The 22,313-nt window shown below is 39.1% G+C and overlaps 1 protein-coding gene across 1 annotated transcript in view; it reads left to right on the forward strand.

Moving 5' to 3' along the window:
- Positions 1-20,847: 20,847 nt before the first annotated feature.
- The window catches only part of LOC9646551 (methylcrotonoyl-CoA carboxylase beta chain, mitochondrial), a 2,638-nt gene continuing 1,172 nt past the window's right edge, over positions 20,848-22,313 (forward strand). Inside the window, exons 1-5 of the mRNA XM_024681172.1 lie at positions 20,848-21,261; positions 21,331-21,450; positions 21,517-21,951; positions 22,066-22,156; positions 22,206-22,303. Of these exons, the coding sequence (XP_024536940.1) occupies positions 20,911-21,261; positions 21,331-21,450; positions 21,517-21,951; positions 22,066-22,156; positions 22,206-22,303 (1,095 nt within the window). The 5' untranslated portion in view covers positions 20,848-20,910. The remainder of the gene's footprint in view (positions 21,262-21,330; positions 21,451-21,516; positions 21,952-22,065; positions 22,157-22,205; positions 22,304-22,313) is intronic.

Below are 22,313 nucleotides of genomic sequence, written 5' to 3' on the forward strand. Positions count from 1 at the left end.
CCCCCTGAAGAATATATACTTTGGGCTTTCACCTTTAGCCACGTTTAGTACCCTGGGACAAACTTGAAACTTATTAAATATGAAATGTCTCTAAATTGCAAATTTGGATATGGATGAACACCATTGTGTTTAAAACAATCTTTACATTCTATAGATATGCCAAATGAGAAGATTTAGATACTTTTCATAAATAGCATTTAGAACTGGAATGAGACTAACATAAAGGGTATGATAGCGAGGGTGTTTAGTAGACATAGTAAGTTATCATTCAGTGTTATTGAGGGACTAGTTTTAATACACAAGGGTTCTTATTAAGCCAGTGCAAGACAAAGCAAAAGAGAACTAACAAGCTGAACCAAGTATATTTAACTAATAGGCACTTAGGAATTCCGTCCTTATGCTTGTTTGGTCAAGTACAAATGCTAAATCTAGTTTATTAACATTTGAACAAGAGGCACTGATAAAGGGTCTAACAATACTAACCTTTTGCCATCATGGTTGTAAGGAAAGAATATTTAAAAAGACTAGTTGATAAATAACTTTCGATACCCAAAGTCATACGCGACACTCTCCCCTTCTTAGGGAAGATTGACATCTTTGTCGATGCATACTCTAGTTTAGACCACCGGCAAGGAAACAACTCTAGAAAAAGTTCACGGTGATCACATTATATGAGAAATGCACCAACTTAAATGAGTTAAGGTAATATATTTGTTTAACGCGGATGCGCTACCAACTCAAACACCTTTCGACCGTCACTGACAAGGAAATGGCCAATGGAGTTAGTGACCCTTATGTGTCACTTAGCTTACAAAAGTGTGATATGTCCCTACCCATAAGAATATAGAGAGAGAAGCCACCCTTATAAGCAAAGAAACCAAACATGTCAGTAATGTTTAGATAAACTATTGTAAACATGCAGGTAAAGTTGTTTATATGGTTATGCCATGTTTAATGGAATAAGGAACATCGATAGAGAATTAGGTGATGTAACCAATTGACATTAGCCACCTCATGACTAGAGATTTCACTATGCACATGAAGTGCCGAAGCCAGTCTGCCTATACTGGCCCAAACTCAAAGATTAATAATTGGACAATATCAAAGTCATAGACAATGATATCTTGGAGTCTTAATTATTAGTGATTAAATCTTATATTAGAATACAAAAGTATTCTAAGTAAGTTATCATCCGAGAAACCAATATTAGAGTATAGGAACCACCAAGATTGCTATCGTTGGAAAACATAAGATTCACCATCTAAAAAAATTCAATAGCAAATGTATTATCGAGAAAATTCAATGATAAAGTTTAATTACTAAAGATTGTAAACAGTATGCCAAACAACTTACAAAAGATAACTCAAAGAACACAAAATATCATTAACTGGTACGCAAAATGTTCACAAATATATCACCCAAAAGAAATAATATTCAATTTATTAGAATTAACCATAAGAATAATCAATAGAACAAAATGAATATTGTAAGACCAACAAACATATGTTCATGTTAACTATCACATTAGCCATTCTAAATAGATTTAGATCAGCAATATGAAGGAATTCAAGTTATTTAAGCAAATATTAGTGTAGCGCATCTTATCTTTCTCCCTTTAAACTAATTAGAAAAAGGGCAATTGCTTGATGACAGAGCCCTTAGTAGCTATTTTATCTCCATTTATCCCCCAAAGTTCCAAAGATCCACAGTGAGAGTATATCCAAATCTCATCCCATGATCATATGCGCTACACTTACCCCTTTTTTAGAGATGTCAATGTCCACATTAACTATTGACTAATAACCCCTACTGAGCCAAGGGGAACTAACACTTCCATTTCCGCACTAAATCTACTAATCCTTTTATTGTGTAGACCAGCTATATGATCTACACTCACCCCCCTTTTAGAGATGTCAATGTCCTCATTGACTATTGATGAACAACCCCTACTGAGCCAAGGGGAACCAATACCTCATTTTCACACTAAATCTACCAATCCTTCCATTGTGTAAATTAGCTATGTGATTTATAGTCACCCCCCTTTCAGAGATGTCAATGACCTCATTGACTATTGACTAACAACCCCTACTTAGCCAACCCTTACTAAGCCATATGATTTATAGTCACCCCCCTTTCAGAGATGTCAATGACTTCATTGACTATTGACTAACAACCCCTACTTAGCCAACCCTTACTAAGCCAAGGGGAACCAACACCTCAATTTCCACACTAAATCTACCAATCCTTCCATTGTGTAGACAAGCTATGTGATCTACACTCACCCCCCTTTCAGAGATGTCAATATCTTTATTGACTATTGCCAAGGGGAACCAACACCTCCATTTCCGCACTAAATTTACCAATCCTTCCATTGTGTAAACTAGCTATATGATTTACACTCACCCCCCTTTTAGAGATGTCAATGTCTTCATTGACTATTGATTAACAACCCCTACTAAGCCAACCCCTACTGAGCTAAGGGGAACCAACACCTCCATTTCCGCACTAAATCTATCAATCCTTCCATTGTGTAGACCAACTATGTGATCTACACTCACCCCCCTTTCAGAGATGTCAATATCTTTATTGACTATTGCCAAGGGGAACCAACACCTCCATTTCCGCACTAAACTTGCCAATCCTTCCATTGTGTAAACTAGCTATATGATTTACACTCACCCCCCTTTTAAAGATGTCAATGTCTTCATTGACTATTGATTAACAACCCCTACTAAGCTAAGGGGAACCAACACCTCCACTAAATTTACCAATCCTTCCATTGTAAGGCAATTAGTCATCCACCCATAACACAGTCCCATGGTGAATAGTTTTTCATCCGTGGATGCTCCACACAAGAGGAAGGACGTACGCATGGATGCTCAATATGTACGATTTCAAATTTAGGGGTAGGACTATACCTTGCTCAAGGGTATATTATATTTTTTAAGTAGCTATGAATCAATGGGAATTGAACCCGTGCCATTTGCTCCGATACTAACTATAGCACACATTATCTCTTTCTCCTTAAACCAATTGGAAAAGGGGCAATGGCTTGATGAAAGAGCCTTTAGTGGCTATTTTATCCCCATTTATCCCCTAAGGTTCTAAGGATCCATGGTGATAGTATATTCAAATATCATCCCATGATCACATGTGCTACAATTAGTAATATTCTACCAACGTTTTAAACTTAAGAGACCAATTCAAGGCAAACCACAAAGACATATGGTATTGTGAAAAACCATAAGCCATTAAAGAGAACAATTAACTATCATAAAAGACTATCAATCATCCCATCAATAAAAAAATGCATAATCATTGTCAAAAAAAGAATCCACCATCCTGAAGAATAACAAATCATTCTAAATCAATAATAATCAAACAAAACTTTTTGATAAGGATAATCAACTATCCTAGATGATAGTCAATCATCACTAATGATTATTAGATGCAAAAGCCAACTTCAATATCGAAGCTAATAAGCCAAAATGCTTTCCCCAACAATTTTAAGCAAATGGACCACAAGCATGAAAACTCAAAGAACCAAAAGTTTGAAGAAGTCTATAGCCAAGTCTTGTTTAATAATAATCATGAGTCTTGCATGAATTAACTTCAATACTAAAGAAGAAATTATAGTACAACCCATAATATCCTTCTCAACACATCCATAAATCAAACTTTATAATGCTAAAGCTAATGAAAAACATTTTTATATTAATCCAAAAGCCAAGCACAAAAGCTAACTCAACAAGTGATCACTAAACGATCCTCCATGAATCCATTTATATAAAGATATAACTCACTTTATAACAAGCACAAAAAGAATCATCAATAATTAATATATCTTAACTCAAATCCAATAAGGGCTCAAACATTCCAATATTGATCATTAATTCTTCTTTTTGAAAAGCTAGCATAGTCTATGATTAAATCACTTTTCAAGGAAAAATTGACTGCATTTGACAGCCTAGCCACTACCAGATGTGGCACGCAGTCTGCCTGGTATTCCACAGGCCACAAAGCCTCTTGTGGTCTCTATGAAGGATTGCCTAGCCAGGATTGCTGACCTGGCGCTGATCTGGGGCGAACAGGGGCATGTCAAGATTGGAAGGGGTGGTACCCCGTTGGATCTGGATCTAGGCGTTGTATATATATTCCATTGAATAAAAGATGTAGATGGTTTTTCATGTAGTTAGCATGGTATCAGAGCTAAGGCTCTGAATCCTGGAACCAAGGATGGGAATTGTGCGATGGGCAAGCTGCGCTTGGAGACTGCACAAGCAGATGAAGAGTTTGAGGCTCATGTTCCGAGTGACCAATCAGTTGCTGGAGAAGAAGAAGGGGGAGCACTTGAAAGCTGTGGAGAGATTCATAGTAAGCCAGGGCTGGTATGTCCTAGATATTGTGAATGAAATGGCAAGCAATCACAAAGCTATTCCTATTCCTCTGTATAGTGGGCAAGATTTCGAAAATTGGGTGAAGGAGATCAAATTCATCTTTTTGCGCAACAATTGCAATTAGTAGAGGGCAAAGAGAAAAAACCCTAACAAGATCTTGTAGATTGGGAAAAAAACAACAACAAAGCACTCTCTACCATAAGAATTGGCTTGGGCAAACTCCATCATCACCATTTGGATTTGTCCAAGAGTGTTGTAGAGAACTAACAAGAACTCAACACAATTTTTAGAGTGCAGGGGGATCCCATAATGTCCAAGGTGCAATTGAAAGCAAACCTATTTGGATTAATGCTAGAGGCAGGAGAAACTCTCACAAGCTTCATTGGAAGAATGAAGAGTCTAATTTCTAAATTGGAGAGCCTTGGTGAGACTATTGCAAACATAGACAAATAAGTTGTGATCATGAAAGTTCTTCGAAGGAGTGAGAAGCCAAAGTTGAAGGCTCTGAGACTAACCTTGTCTCAGATGTCTAGATTGAATTTCAAAAAGATTCAAGCTGCCGTGTTAAAAAAAGAGGACAGAAACGTACCAGAGAAGGTATCAGAATCCTCTTTAAGTGCAAACACATTGTATGTTCCAAGACCGGTTAAGCAGCAAGCCTCCTTCTCAATCCATGAGAAGTGAGGGGTGAGCTTTCTCTTGGAGTCCAAAGACTGGAGGAAGTGGCAATTACACATTTGTGTTTAAGGGTGATTGTAACTAGTGTGGCAGACTAGGCCGTGATTGTCGAGATCGCTTGGCAAGACGACCAAGAGTGAAGTGCAGGAAACAGAATTTCAAAGACAAGAGACCTTAGCAGCAGCAACAACAAACACAAGATTCTATGCTAATGGCAGTCATAGAGCAAACTGCTGATGCAGACAATCTATGACTTGATTCTGGGGCTACAATGCATATGACGCCATTGAAGGATGTGCTTCAAAATTATGCTTCACTTGAACCAAGCATACAAGTGTTCATTGGTGATAGCAAATGATTGGTTGTGATTGGAGTGGGTAGCATGGTTGTTCAACTTCAATTTGGAGAACGTAAAAAAATTTGTGGAGTTCACCATGTGCCTGAGTGTCGCGAATGTGACTTCAGGTATCGAAAGTTACTTATCGGCTAGTCCTTACGGACACTCTTACCTTACTGCCACGATGGCAGGAGGTTGGTATTGCTGGGCCCGTTATTAGTCTCCGCCTAAGCTAGTTGAGAAACTGGTCTTCACGTGTGCATTTGACCAGATGGGCATAAGGACGGAATTCCTACGTGCTATTTGTCAAGCATACTTGACCTGGTTAGAGAAACTCATTCGTTGACTTGCACTTGCTAGTGTTGGGAACCCCCGCGATATTGAGCTTGGTCCCTCAATATCGCTAGATGATAGCTTACCGTGTCTGCCAAACACCCTCGCTATCATGCCCTTTGTGTTAGTCTCATTTCGGTCCCAAATGCTATTTATGGAAAGTGTCCAGATTTGCTCATTTGGCATATCTACGGAATGTAGAGATTGTCCTGAACACAATGGTGTTCATCCCGTGTCCAAATTCGCAATCTAAGGACATTCCATATTTAGTAAGTTTCGAGCTTGTCCCAGAGACTAACTCCTGATACTAAGGGAGGCTTGGGGTGAAAGCCCAAAGCGTGTGTTCCTCAAGGGGGGGGGGCTGTGGGGGGTTCCAAATGTATAGTAGGGATAGTGGGTAGGTCGGGCATGGCCGACCAACCTGAGGCATAGTCTAGCTCCCGCTTGCGTGCCTGTCCTTGTTCTGCGTCCGGCTTGGGTCTATGCCCAAGTTCCATTCCATGCTAGTTGGTGGAGTGCCCATATCCTCACGTTAGGCCACCGGTATGCCGAAATAGCGCCAGACTCCATTTGGCTCCGTTTTGCGTGCTGGTCCTGGCATTGGGATGCTGGTTGCTCCAGGACTGTTCCAAGTCGCTCCGGGCCCCTGTCCCTTCGCTCCTTGGGCTTTATGCTCGGGAGTTGCTCCGTGGTTCGGTTCCGTCACTCCTTGGCTCCATGCTTGGGAGTTTGGCACCGTTCCTTCGTTCAGTGGCCCAAGGCCTTGAACTTCGGGTTCCTATAACACGTGGCATGTGACACGTGGCATCTGTCACGTGGCACAAAGAGGGTTTAGGTTCCGCTTCGTGGTGTTATCCTATGGTAAATCACCATAGGATAAAGGGTCAAAACCACGTGTGCTACATTTGGTATCAGAGGATGAGTCTCAGCAAGTACTATTCAATGAGATTGGGCAACTAGTCTCGTTGCATACGCAGAGATGAAAACGATGATCCGAGTGGGTACACGTTTGGTGCAAAGGGTTCACATTCGTTCCTTGGGTATGGTTTTGGTTACCTTTTGTACCATATTCTGTGAGCTTGAACTTGGGCTCACAAAAGGGATTGAGTTGTTCCGGTTACACGAGTTTACGCTTGGGCTCGTGAGTGAGGCACATTAGCAATTCAAGGTTACATTTTGAGTTGGCAGGATTAATGTTAGCCTATCGGTGGTTCCATGAGTTGTTCCATGTACCATGGGTAAAAGCAAACCTTCCCTGAGTTTGCTATGAGTGGCAAATAGGCTGGTCCGTAGCTATTTAGCACGGCACTAGTAGATCCTTCCTAGGCATGATTACAAGTGGATCAATCAAGACTGTAGGGATTAGTCTATTGGTTCAAGTAATCATTGCCGTGCTCTCTTATAAACTTTTCTTGGATTGGACTGAAGGCAGTGTGAACGCAAGCTTGAAGTGTAGTCAAAGATGAGACCGAAAAGAGAGTCGTCGGGGACGAAGGATCAAACACGTAAATCATCTTCTCTTTTGGAGAGATGGTTTGCAACAAGGGGTGACTCATTGCTCGTGTTCACATCATGCAATCAAGAGTCCCTACCTTGATGCATCTTGGAGATGATGGTCTTACAAATGGTGAGTTATGGGATGGATAGCGGTGAAGCGCTAAACCATTTTGTCTAGGCTTGCTATTGAAAGACTTGGGTTGCAATGCTCAATTCTTTTCTGAGGAATCTTGCTATTGCTCCTTGAGTAGCTTGGTGTTAGATTAAGTTTTGAGTTTGGTCGGAAAGAGAGTGGCATAAGCTTGTCCATGTAGTGAACAAAAGTTAGTGATGTTGGGTGTTGTAAGTCTCTATCGGTGGAGTGTGGCATTTATGTTGCATTTTGTCAAATTGAGTTAGCACTTGATACTCACATAAACCTTTGAAGTAATAACATTGGCATTGCTCATGGTGTTGCTCAATTGATGATCAAGTCATTGTGATTTCTATATCATATCCATGTGATAATGAGCAATGTGTTTACGAAGTTGCTTGGTTACGATGATCAACCCCAAAGTGGTTGATAGTGAAGCTAGTCTACTTGCACGAAGTAGCATTGTAGTAGCTTTGACTGAATTCTCGATGGTGGTCCATTATGCTAAGCTTAAGTTGGTTCCTTATTTCATTGAGGGTTTGCCCATTAGGTGTTGGAAAAGGGTTGTAGCATTCACTTGCTATAGCTTGTCGGTTGATCCGTTAACACTTGGTGTAAATTGTTGGATGGAGAAAATGTGTAGTTGAGGCATTGACATCACTAACACTTGTGTTAGTGGAAGTGGCATTGTTGATTCGAGTGATGAGGAATTTTCCTTAGAGCTTGATTTTCCATGTCATTTTTCTTGTTAGTGTTTTAGCTTCACATTGGATCTTGAAGGTAGTTGAAGAAGAGTGTTAGTGCAATATGGATATCTGAAGATGTGGTCTTCGTGATCAAGCCTTGGATGTTCCATTTGCATTTTACGGATGTCGATGTTGGATGTTGAAAGAATGGGCAAAATAATGTTCGAGGCTTAAGCATACTATGGGTCTCGAGAATTTGTGTTGAGGTGAGCCTATGTGAAGTTGTTAAGTAGGAGGAAGTTGGTTGAGTTTTGAAAATTTGTATTCCTAGATTGAGAGTCATTCTTTCTCTAGGATTGGAAGATTTTCCACAAATTTTCTTAGACTTTTCCAATGGCTGATCTGTTGGTCACTTTGCTCGAAAACCATTCCGTTTTCGAAAGCCAATACAAACTAGTGAAGGGGTTGGAGTTGACTTCGGTTAGCTTAGACCGTAGTAGATAGTTTGTATGATGCGGCCTAAAAGGGATGCTAACTTTTGGGGCTAAGGCAATTGAGTTGGATAGAGTCTGGAGTTAATGTAGAAAAGTGGCCGTTGCACTTTTCTAGAAAAGTGACCCTTGTGCCTTTCTTTTGAAGCGTTATGCTTGGTGGCAGGTTGCACTTTGCATTTCGTTAGACTCTATGAGAGTAGTGAGCTCTCACTGATCTTGACTTGGTCTTGGTGGCCCTGCACCTTGGCTAAGGATGGTGATGTTCAACTTAGTTGTTTAAGGTTGAGATGTTGGTACCCATACTATAGCTTTGTCTATGAGGAGGTTGTGTACCGAAATGATCCATCTCATGGTCTTCACCTTAGTTTCGACTAAGTGTTGGTCATGCATAGCTAGCCTCTTCAAGGCATGCTCAGAACTAGTGACTAAATGCATTAGTGAGTTTATCGCGGTTGAGTTGGATTCAAGTGGTCATTTAGTTTGTGCTTACTGATGAACCTTTATCTCGTATCTGGGGTATTACGTTCATGTTGAATAAGTATATAACTTGATGATATGAGTTTAGTGTTGGGTCTTGTGAAGGCAAGTTGAAGGGTGATTGTTAGTTGCTTTGCAACTAGTGATTGCTTGTAAACTTTGTTAAAGGCTTTTGACACTTGCTTCACAAGATGATGATTTAGCAGTGATGGGTTTGCTTTACCGGATGGTGTTGCGGAGGATCGTGTCGTTACACTTACGTGGGTTTTCCATGTTGGCATTTCGACTCTACCTCTGTCAATATCGTTTGGTTACGTTTGGTCCATAGTGTTGGGTTTCATGGAGTCTTGGATGTGGTGATTCACTCCTTGAGGAAGTGTTATCTGTAGCTGAGTATTGTTGAGGGATTGGTCTCAGATACTGAGTAAAGTATCTTCGACCTTGGTTAGCTCGGTTGCTAGAGAGCTTTGAGTGGTGATACACTCATGCTTTCTTCTAGTTTTGTTCTAGTGTTGATAGCATTGAAGTGATGCCTTGTCATTGATATTATTGACGTTGAGATTCAAGTGAGATGAGATGTCTATCCTTAGGATTGATATTGCGTTTCATTAGTCGATGAAAATAGTGTTGATAATTTGGCTATGGCTTTGTGTTACTGGCATTCGTGCATTTGCTAGTTAGCAATTGTATTGACGTTCAAACAAGCGGAATGGCAAGTTTGAGTTAGTTGTGTTCTAGACGAAGTTATTTAGTAGAGGGTTGAGCTTCAGCTTTTCCTTGAAAAGTGATTCAGTCATGGACTATGCTAGCTTTACGAGATGAAGAGTTAGTGATTGATATTGAAGATGTTGGTCCCTTGTTGGGTTTGCATTGGGATATATCAATCATTGGTGATTCTTCTTGTGCTTGTTATGAAATGAGTTACGTCTTGCTATAGATGAATTCATGGAGGATCGTTTGGTGATTACTTGTCGAGCATAGCTTCGTTATGCTTAGCTTTTGGATTGATGCACATATGCTCTTCATTAGCTTTGCATTATGAAGTTTATCTTATGGATGTGTTAAGGAAAATATTGTGGGTTGCACCATGATTTCTTCTTAGCATTGAAGTTAGTTCATGCGAGACTTGTGATCATTGTTAGGAAAGACTTGGCTATAGACTTCTTCGAGCTTATGGTTCTTTGAGTTTTATGCTTATTGTTCCATTTGTTAGAAGTTGTTGGGGAAGGCATTTTGGCTCCTAGCTTCAATGTTGAAGTTAGTATTTGCATATGGCAATCATTGGTGATGATTGACTATCATTTAATATAGTTGATTATCCTTGTCAAGGGTTTTGCTTGATTATTGTTGGTATAGAATGATTTGCTGTTCTTCGGGATAGTAGATTCTTTCTTCGATGATGATTATGCATTTCTCTATTGATAGGATGATTGATGATCTTTTATGGTAGTTAGTTGTTCTCTTTGATGGCTTGTGGCTTTTCGCAATATCACATGTTCTTTGTGATTTGCTCTGGATTGGTCTCTTGGGTTTGACACATCAGTAGGATGTTGCTGACACTTGCTTCGGCAACTGGTATTGTTGGCTGGGATCTATTCAGATTAGCTTTTGTGATAGTTGGCAGGAATGAGTGTTTGTTGGTCTTACCACATTCATTCTCTTCTATTGATTGTTGCTCAAGTTAGTTTTGATAGATTTGGATGTTATTTCCTTTGGGTGATACATTCGCGAGCATTTTGCTTATCAGTCAATGATACTTTGTGTTCTTTGAGTTGTCTTTCGTAAGTTGTTTGGTATTCTATCTGCAATCTTTAATAGTTAAACTTTATCATTGAGTTTATTTGATGATATACTTGCTATTGAATTTTGTTTGATGGTGAATCCTATGTTTACCAATTATGATGATCTTGGTCGTTCCTATACTATACTTCTAGTTTATCGGATGATAACTTATTTGGAATACTTTTGTGTTCTAATCTAAGGTATATTCACTGATAATTAAGACTCTAAGATATCATTGTCTTGACTTTGATATTGTCCATCTATTGATCTTTGAGTTTGGGCCAGTATAGGCAGACTGGCTTCGGCACTTCGTGTGCATGTTGAAATCTCTAGTCATGGGGTAGCTACTGTCGACTGGTCACATAACCCGCCTCTCTGTCGATGTTCCTTGTTCCGTTGAAAGGGCGTGACTGTGTAAACAACTCTAACTGCCTGTTTACAGTAGTCTATCTAAACCTTACCGACGGGTTTGGTTTCTTTGCTCAGGAGGGTTGGGGCCTCTGGCTTCTCTCTCTATGTTCCTGCGGGCAGGGCATATCACACTTTTGTAAGCTGGGTGACTCCCAGAGCAGCAAGGGTGGCTGACTCCATTGGTCATTTCCTTGTCGGCGACGGCCGGAAGGTGTCTGAGCTGGTAGCGCATCCGCGTTAGACAAAGAGGTTACCCCTAACTCATTTAAGTTGGTGCATTTCTCACATAGTGTGAGTACCGTGAACTTTTTCTGGAGTTGTTTCCTTGGCGGTATTCTAGACTCGAGTATGCATCGATGAGGACGTCGATCTTCCCAAGGGGGGGAGAGTGTCGCGAATGTGACTTCAGGTATCGAAAGTTACTTGTCGGCTAGTCCTTACGGACACTCTTACCTTACTGCCACGATGGCAGGAGGTCGGTATTGCTGGGCCCGTTATTAGTCTCCGCCTAAGCTAGTTGAGAAACTGGTCTTCACGTGTGCACTTGACCAGATGGGCATAAGGACGGAATTCCTACGTGCTATTTGTCAAGCATACTTGACCTGGTTAGAGAAACTCATTCGTTGACTTGCACTTGCTAGTGTTGGGAACCCCCGCGATATTGAGCTTGGTCCCTCAATATCGCTAGATGATAGCTTACCGTGTCTGCCAAACACCCTCGCTATCATGCCCTTTGTGTTAGTCTCATTTCGGTCCCAAATGCTATTTATGGAAAGTGTCCAGATTTGCTCATTTGGCATATCTACGGAATGTAGAGATTGTCCTGAACACAATGGTGTTCATCCCGTGTCCAAATTCGCAATCTAAGGACATTCCATATTTAGTAAGTTTCGAGCTTGTCCCAGAGACTAACTCCTGATACTAAGGGAGGCTTGGGGTGAAAGCCCAAAGCGTGTGTTCCTCAAGGGGGGGGGGGCTGTGGGGGGTTCCAAATGTATAGTAGGGATAGTGGGTAGGTCGGGCATGGCCGACCAACCTGAGGCATAGTCTAGCTCCCGCTTGCGTGCCTGTCCTTGTTCTGCGTCCGGCTTGGGTCTATGCCCAAGTTCCATTCCATGCTAGTTGGTGGAGTACCCATATCCTCACGTTAGGCCACCGGTATGCCGAAATAGCGCCAGACTCCATTTGGCTCCGTTTTGCGTGCTGGTTCTGGCATTGGGATGCTGGTTGCTCCAGGACTGTTCCAAGTCGCTCCGGGCCCCTGTCCCTTCGCTCCTTGGGCTTTATGCTCGGGAGTTGCTCCGTGGTTCGGTTCCGTCACTCCTTGGCTCCATGCTTGGGAGTTTGGCACCGTTCCTTCGTTCAGTGGCCCAAGGCCTTGAACTTCGGGTTCCTATGACACGTGGCATGTGACACGTGGCATCTGTCACGTGGCACAAAGAGGGTTTAGGTTCCGCTTCGTGGTGTTATCCTATGGTAAATCACCATAGGATAAAGGGTCAAAACCACGTGTGCTACACTGAGATTCATTAAACCTTATTCTTTGTTGGAGATCATGGTTTAGAGTTCCGATTCACTAGACAAGGTTGTGTGATTTTGGAAGAGAACATAAATAAAATTATGGTGTGAGGTGAGTGTTATGCTGGGCTATATAAATTGGATGCAAAAGTACTCATGAAAAATCAAGCATTGATAGTGAGTACTAGCAATCCTTTGTAGTTGTGGCATGAATGCTTTAGGTACCCTCATAAGAGAGCAGTGAAGTAAGTTATACAATTAACTCACTAAAAGATGAAGCCTACTATCTCTACAGGCTGTTCATTGGAGTTTTGTCTTGTGGCAAGGTTCATGCATACCCATGTGATTGTTCATGTGACATTTGCACATTAGATTGCACAACTCAGCTATTATACAAAATCTTTTATGTGAACATGGGGAGGACAAGTCCAAAGCCAAATGCTTGCATCGAGAATGTCAACATTGCAATGTCAACAATTTTAGTGTCTGCCCAAAGGAAGAGACAGATACAGGAGGACATATTCAACATTTGAATATGTAAACAATAGAGGCTTAAAGAAATCTTGATTGCAATTAGTGCTTCAACAAGGTTCTACAAAAGAGCTCATTAGCATTTTTCATAATTACCTGGACAAGTACATCATGCATTCCTTTTTTCATTAGTGGCAAAGTACAAAATATACAAATCTGCTACATAATATACCTCTGAACATAGTCATCTTGGTTATGGATTTCGCTGAAAATTATAGTATTGCTACCAATAATGAACCACAATTGTGTCATTGGGCAAAGCAACAAATTACACTATTCATGGTCATCTTCTATTTCTCATTGAGCCTCCTACCTAGTAATTAATAATCATAATAACTAGGCATTTGGTAAGCATAAGGAGGTACATGTTTTTCTTTTGGATGACTTAAAGCATGATACACACTTTGTTATGGACTATTTAAATATGCATTTATAGTGGCTGAAGACGGAGTATTTCAATGTGAATCAACATATTTTTTAGTTAGATGGCCCTTTCAACCAATTTTGCAACACTTGGATGTTGTAGTACCTTCCAAGCTACAAGTCAACTATTGGGATACATGTTTCATTTTTTTTTATTTTTTTTTGGGCATAGGAAAAGTGAACATAACTCTTTTTTTAGTGTTTTTAAGATGCATATCTATTCAAAACAATTGAAACATGCTTCACCAATTTTTAGATGTGCACAAGATGTTGTACAATTTAGCAATTAAACATTCAGCAAGTAGCGACCAATCACTTTTTCATCACACTAGTTGTAACAAACCCCAAGTAAAGACCCTCAAAAATAAATAATTGCCTTTTTGTCTATTTGAATAAGAGTCACTCATATATTCTAAGTTAAATGCTAGTGCATAAGTAGACATAGAACTAGGATAGGTGACAGCCAATACAAAGGGTTTAAGGGATAACACTTTAGGTGATGGTTTTCTTACAACTTAATATCAAAGCCTAACTTTAGCTTAACATAAAAGTGTTAGGCCCACAAGTTTTTTTTGGGCTTAAACTGAGGTGGTGAGTAGCAGAGGTTGGTGGGCCACAAGGTCTAAGATGAAAATGATGAAGGAGTTCCCGGGTAGGGCGAGCATGTTCTTGCCCAGAATGGGTGATCCAGGTGTTATCTTGGCAAGTGCGTTTTGGAGGGAATGAGCGAGCCTATGCCCATGGAACAGCCTTAATAGGCTGTGGCGAGACTGTTAATGAACACATGGAAAAATGTTATTCGAGGATGAGAGGGTTCTCCAGAATTGGCAGTTGGTAGCCTGGTTCTCCAGAACCTGGCAGCTGGCAGCTGGCAGCTGGCAGCTGGGTTTTGGAGAACCTGGCAGTTGTCAGCCACGTTTTTGTAGAGAACCTGACTCAATTCGACAGCTGCCAACAGTTGGATCAATTTAATGGGCGAGCCACAACCCGTTAAGGGCCGATATGAGATGGGGTAGTGAAGTTGCTATCTGTAATAGAATTGTAATAAACCTTACGTGAAGGCTCTTAAAAACAAATAATTGCCCTTTTGTCCATATGAGTAAAAGTCATTTATATATTTTAAGTTAAATACTAATGCATAAGCATATTTCAACTATAGTGTAGAAAACTAAAAGATAATACTTGAGGTGGTGGTTTTGTTACACTAGTTACCAATACAATAAATCTTTTGATATGTGAGTAGTGTTAATGAGGATGCAACTCTCAACTCTATATAAAACAATATTTTTGTTGGTGGAGTTCTATTAATTAGATGTACTAACATGTCGAGGGCTATTTTTTGTCATGTTATTGTGAGAATTGCAACAATGATCTCTTATATTTCCATGAAAATTATTTTGGTTAATGACAAGTTTTCAACTTTTGTTTTTTTTGCAAAAGTAGAAGTTCTTAAAGATAGTGATGCTAACTTGGAGGTTTGAGGAATAACACAAGGTTTTACATGTGTCTTTGGTGACTATTTTGCAATTATTTTTGAGACAACCATGCAAACAAAGAGTTATTTTGACTTCTTTATACACTAAATAGTGTGAACAACATCTTGAAGGTGTAACAAATATTTAGGGGAATGACATTAAAGAAGGAGAATGGGTTGTTTGAGGCATTTGGTGTGAGCAATTAAGATTAATGAACTCCTGCTAAACAATCTCATCTAGAACACAACTAACTCAATTTGCCACTCAGTTTGTTTGAATGCCAACATAATTATTAATTAGCAAATGCATGAATGCTAGTAACACAAAGTTACAACCAAATCATTAACACTATCTCCATCGAGATTAATGAAACTCAATATCAATCATATGGAGAGACATCTCATTTCACTTGTATTTCAACATCAACAATATCAACAATAGGGTATTATTTCAATGCTATCAACACCATAATAAAGTTAATAAAAAGCAAGAGTGAATCACCACTCAAAACTCTTTAACAACCAAGCTAACTAGAGTTTAATATACCTTAATCAGTATCTAAGACCAATCCTTTAACAATACTCAGTTTTAGATAACACATCAGCAAGGAGTGAATCACCACATCCAAGACTCAATGTAATCTAACATTACAAACTAAATGCAACCAAATGATATCAACAAAGGTGGAATCGATATGCCAACATGGAAAAACGATACAAGCTTATAACACAATCTTTTATGACATCATTCGGTAAAGCAAGCCCATCACTATTAAATCATCATCGAGTGAAGTAAATCAAGAGTCCTTAACAAAGTTTACAAGCAATCACTAATCGTAAAGCAAACAACAATCACCCTTTAACTTGCTTTCATAAGACTCAAACACTAAACTCATATCATAGAGTCATATACTTGTTCAATAGAATGTAATACCTCAGATATGAGATAAAGGTTCATGAACAAGCATGAACTAAATGACTACTCAAATCCAACTTAATTGCATTAAGCTCACCAACACATCTAGCCAATAGATTTAAGCATGCTTTGAAGAGGTTAACTATGCATGATCAATGCTTAGTTGAAACTAAAGTGAAAACCATGAGATGGATTCATAATGGTACACAACCTCCATTTAGACAAAGTTATAGTATGGGTACTAACATCTCAACCTTAAACAATTAAGTTAAGTTGAACATCACCATACTCAGCCAAGGTGTAGAGCCACCAAAACTAAATTAGAATCAGTGAGAGTTCATTACTTTTATAGAGTTTAATGAAATGTAAAGTGCAATCTACCACTTAGCATAACACTATAAAAGAAAGGCATAAGGGTCGCTTTTTTAGAAAAGTGCAATGACCACTTTTCTACACCAATTCCAGACTTTATCCAACTCAATTACTTTAGCCCCAAAAATTAACATCTCTTTCAGGTCGCATCATACAAGTTAACTCCAACCTTTTCACTAGTTTGTACTGAGTTACGAAAGCATAATGGTTTTTGAGTAAAATGATCTATTGATAAAACCTATGAAAATTTGTGGAAAAATTTTCCATCCTAAAGAAAGAATGACTTTCAGTCTAGGAGTACAAATTCTCACGACTCAATCAACTTCCTCCTATGAACAATTTCACATAGGTTCATCTCAATACAAATTCTCATGACTCAATAGTATGTCTAAGAATTGAACATCTTACCCATTTTTCCAACATGTAACATTGATATCTGCAAAATGTAAAATGAACATCCAAAGCTTGATCATGAAGACTACATCTTCGGATATCTACATTGCACTAACACTCTTCTTCAATCACCTTTAAAATCTAATGTGAAGCCAAAACACTAACAAAAAAATGATATGAAAAATTAAGGTCTAAAAAAAATTCCTCATCACTTGAAATAACAATGCCATTTCCATTAACACAAGTGCTAGCGATGTTAATGCCTCAATTACACACTTTCTCCATCCAACAATTTACTCTAAATGCTAACAGATAAACCAACAAGCCATAGCAAATGAATGCTATAACCCTTTTTAACACCTTAATGGGCAACCCTCAAGGAAACAAGATACCAACTTAAACTTAGCATAATAGATCACTATTAAAAATCTAATCAAAGCTAATACAATGCCACTATATGCAAGTAGACTAGCTTCACTATCAACCACTTTATTTGACCAAACAACTTCGTAAACACATTGCTTATTATCACATGGATATGATATAAGTATCACAATGACTTGATCATCAGTTGAGTAACACAATGAGCAATGTCTATATCATCACTTCAAAGGTTTATATAAGTATCAAGTGTTAACTCGATTCGACAAAATGTAATATAAATGCCATACCCCACCGATAGAAATTTATAACATTGAATACTACCAACTTTTGTTTACAACATAGACAAGCTTATGCCACTCTTTTTTTGACCAAACTCAAAACTAATTCAACACCAAGTTACTTAAGGAGCAATAGCAAGGTTCCCCGGAAAAAAAATTGAGCATTGTAACCCAAGCCTTCCAATAGTAAGCCTAGACAAAATGGTTTAGCACTTCACCGTTATGTAAGCTTCTGAATTTGGACTCCCAAGGACACTTAACCTTAAATATCCCAAGACCCTTAACCGATTGGAAAAGGGAATGCACTTTTGTTCATGGGCCTTTTCCCTTTATATTTGAACCCTATGGATCATCTCTCAAATCGTTCTCTTTGGTTGCTTATACGTTATCCATCCCATGACTCACCACTTGTAAAACCATTATAATCAACATGCATCAAGATAGGGACTCTTGATTGCATAATGTAAATATGGGCAATGAGTTATACTTCATTGTGAATTATCTCTCCAAGAAGAGAAGATAATTTACGTGTTTGATCTTTCATCCCTGACGACTTTCTTTTCGATCTCATCTTTGACTAAATGTTAAGCTTGTGTTTGCACCACTTCCAATCTAATCCAAGAAAAGTTTATGAGAGAGCAATAGATTACTTAAACCAATAGACTAATCTCTATAATCTTGATTGATCCACTCATAATCATGCATAAGAAGGATCCACTAGTGTCATGCTAAACAGTTATGGACAAACATATTTTTCACTCATAGCAAACTTAGGGGAGGTTTACTTTCACCCATGGTACTTGGAAACACTCATGAAACCATTGATAGGCTAACATAAATTATGCTAACTCAAAGTGTAACCTCGAGTTGTTAATGTATCTCACTCACGAGCCCAAACGCAAACTCGTGCAAAATGGTACATCTCAAATCCATCTTGCTAACTCAAAATGTAATCTTGAATTACTAATGTGCCTCACTCATGAGCCCAAGCACAAACTTGTGCAAACGGAACATCTCTCATTTATCTTATGAGCCCAAGAGCAAGTTCATAAAATACGGTACAAAAAGGTAACTAAAATCCATACATAAGGAATGAATATGAAGCTTTAGCACCAAAACATATACCCACTTAGATCATCATTTTTATCTTTGCATATGTAACGAGACTAATTGCCCAATCTCATTGGATAGTACTTACTGGGACTCATCTTCTAATACCAAATGTAGTGCATGTGGTTTTTACTCTTTACAGTGGTGTGGAACCCGAGTTTCAGAGCCTTATGCCACTAAATGAAAGAACAAAGCCAAACTTTTAAACATGGAGCCAAGGAGTAAAGGCACTAAAGCATATAATGACTTCTGAGCGTACAACCTAAAAAGTGAAGGGACAAGAGTGCAAAATGACTTGGAACAGTCCTAAAGCATCCAGCATTTCAATGCTATAATTAGCATATAAAACAAAGCCAAACAGAATCTGATATTATTTCAGCATAATTGGTAGTTTAATGCGAAGATATGGGTACTCACCAATTAACATAGTCTGGGACTTGGGCTTAGACCCAAGCCAGATGCATAACAAGAATAAGCATACAAGTAGGAGCTAGATTATGCCTCAAGTTAGTTGTGACCTACCCAATATTGCTCCTACTATCTAATAAAATCTATATTAGACCATCATAGAACACGCTTTTCAACATTAAATTTGATGCATAAGTGTCTTCAATCTCTACTTTATCTCACACACAGTTAAGTTGATGAGCAACAATTAAAATCCTCTTCTTTCGACTGGAACAATATTTTGTGTCATCCTCATGCTATAAATTTTGCAACTTTTTAGTATCTAACATACCATCATTAGAAGATTGACAATTCTTTTTGTTCTATTACTTGTTCTTTAGTTGTGGACAATCAATTTGTAATATTCAAACTTGCCATAATAATGACAACCTTGTTTATAATTATTTACAAAAAAAAATTGTTTTTTCAACCCTTTTGCATCTGAAGTAGCTATTGTAGACTTCAATTTGTGATATTATTCCTATCCTTGTGTCCATAATAATCATTATAATGATTCTCAACTAAAGAACTCAAATGTTTGCAAAACTTATGCTTCTCATTATCAAGTCAACAAGCTATATCAAAGACCTCTTCCAAACTCTTTGTAAATTGGGAATGCAAGTGTTGTTTCATACTTTCACTGTGAAAGCCATCAATGAAGTAGGATTTATTTTGATCTAAATCCTTTATTAAAATAAAGTTATTTAAGTGAATAAACTTCTCAATATAGTCTTTGAGTATCATTTTCCCTTGCTGAAAATGTTGAAATTCCTCACATCATAGTGAGGGGTAAAATGTAGATAAAACTTAAACTCATCTATAACAGACACTAGTGGTTTTTTATCTACAATATAAGGCTCCTTGGTTGAGTCAAATAATCCACAAAATTGCTAGGGTTTTGGGTAAGCAAAGTTTGCATCTTTTGCCTACAATGCAATGATGTAGGTATTGCATCCATCAATGTGACTACCTACAAATCCTATACAACTACTTAGAGCCAAATGACAGCTTATGAATATTGCCTCTTTGTAAATTTATTTAGAATGGTTGGCTTATTTCATTTTTGTCTATGAGAATTTTTCTTTGAGTGGTTGAGGAGCTTATCAATCTTATCATGGCACAAGTTTTGGGTGGATATGGGCACTACTATATATCAATTTTTCTCCTTGGCAATGGAAGTTTTTTTTTTTTTTTTAATTGTTACAAAGAAAGAGAGAGAGAGAGTAAGGAAAATCTAAATAATGTTGGCATTAGCTATCATTTTTGCAAGCTCATTGAGATAAGTTTGTGGCTAATATGGATAAAACTTTTCTTATGTTGATTCAATGGTGTAGACATGTATGAATATGAGCAATTCTTCTTTTACTTTTTGTTGGTCAGGTATTAGTTTTTTAAAACTTAGCGTTCTAATTATATTTATATTTCCAAGTAATACTTTTGCATTTATTAATAAATATTTATTAATAACAATTCTACTTTTTCTTGAAAATTTATTAGGGTTCCCAATCTAAATCCTGGGTTTTTAATTATATTCCAAGTTGAAAGCGACCAACAGCCTAGCAAATATTGGGTATATACACAATCAATAATTTTATACAATATTTTTGCCCTTGTGAACTTGTGAATATACCACATGTAACAATAAAATTTGTAATTACTTTAATGGCAAAACTAAATAAAGTTAAATTTAAAAATCTGATATACTGTATATGGGCTTTGTCCGCGCGAGTTCGAATCTCTCAGGCGACGCTAGGTTTTTATTTACTCGAATGGCGCATATTCTTCTAGATCCGTTTTGATCTTCACGAGTATTTCTTCGCCCTACTCATCTATCTCTCCATGGCGCACAGGCATCGCATCGCAAGGCTGCTGCGATGGAAATGGCGGCACGCTGGACCTGCGATGGCTCTTGTAAGTCGCTGCCAGGAATCCTCCAGCTCGTGGATTGAATTGCGGGAGTTTTGGCTCGGGAGGATTGGCCAGGGATCGCGATTTCCATCTCTTTCTCCATCGAGGGGCTATTCCATGGCTTCTGCGTCCACACAACCGCAAGAGAGTGAGAATGTGATGGCCGTGGACATGGGGCTAAACATTCTCAAGAACGGCGTGGATGTCAAGAGCGATGCTTTCCACGCAAATCGCAAGGCTATGGAAAGACTCGTCTCCGAGCTTCGTGAGAATGTCCGCAAGGTACTGCTGATCTTTCTCTCGACGTTCTCTACATTTTTTTCTATCTCTTTGTTTTTTCTTTGTTGAAAGGTTTGCAATGACAGGGACCCGAAGACTCTCAGCCGCCATAGCGCAAGAAACAAGCTCCTGCCGCGAGAACGAATCGACCAACTTTTGGATGCTGGATCGCCTTTCATCGAATTGTCCCAGGTGATAACAGTGTCACAGTTTTACTTCCTTTTCCTCTGATAAAATGTGACAAACTCTTGTGAGCAGCTAGCGGGATTCGACATGTATGACGAGCAAGTTCCTTCTGGAGGGATTGTCACAGGGATTGGATCGATCCACGGCCGGCTGTGTATGCTCGTCGCCAATGATCCAACAGTAAAAGGTGGAACTTACTATCCTATCACGGTAAAGAAGCACCTTCGAGCTCAAGAGATCGCAGCTCAATGCAGCCTCCCTTGTATATATCTTGTGGACAGTGGAGGCGCAAATCTCCCCCGGCAAGCCGACGTTTTCCCGGATAGAGATCACTTTGGCAGGATTTTCTACAACCAAGCACGGATGTCCGAGGCTGGAATACCTCAGATAGCGCTTGTTCTGGGCTCGTGTACAGCAGGTGGTGCTTACGTTCCAGCCATGGCCGATGAGAGTGTCATTGTGAAAGAAAATGGGACGATTTTTCTTGCTGGACCTCCCCTTGTCAAGGTACGGCTTCGTTCCTTTGTGGCTTCGTGGCTTTGTTCTCGTGCTGCTTTTGTTTTTGTTTTTCTGGCTTTTCCGTTTTCGTTTCTTTAACTTTCTTTCTGTGTGCTTTCTCAGGCTGCGACCGGAGAGGAAGTCTCTGCTGAAAATCTCGGAGGAGCCGATTTGCACTGTAAAGTATCAGGAGTAGCCGACCACTTTGCGAAAGGTAAGGATCTTTCAGTTCGAATGTTTGCTCACAGTTTTTATGTTCACAGATGAGCTACATGCTCTTGGAATTGGTCGAAAGATTGTCCGGAATTTACATCTTGCTGCGTCAACTCCCAACGTAAAGCTGGACGAAGACGCTGTCGTAAGGGAACCAT

The sequence above is a fragment of the Selaginella moellendorffii genome, unplaced genomic scaffold, assembly GCF_000143415.4.
Source record: "Selaginella moellendorffii unplaced genomic scaffold, v1.0 SELMOscaffold_30, whole genome shotgun sequence".
NCBI classification, from domain to species: domain Eukaryota; kingdom Viridiplantae; phylum Streptophyta; class Lycopodiopsida; order Selaginellales; family Selaginellaceae; genus Selaginella; species Selaginella moellendorffii.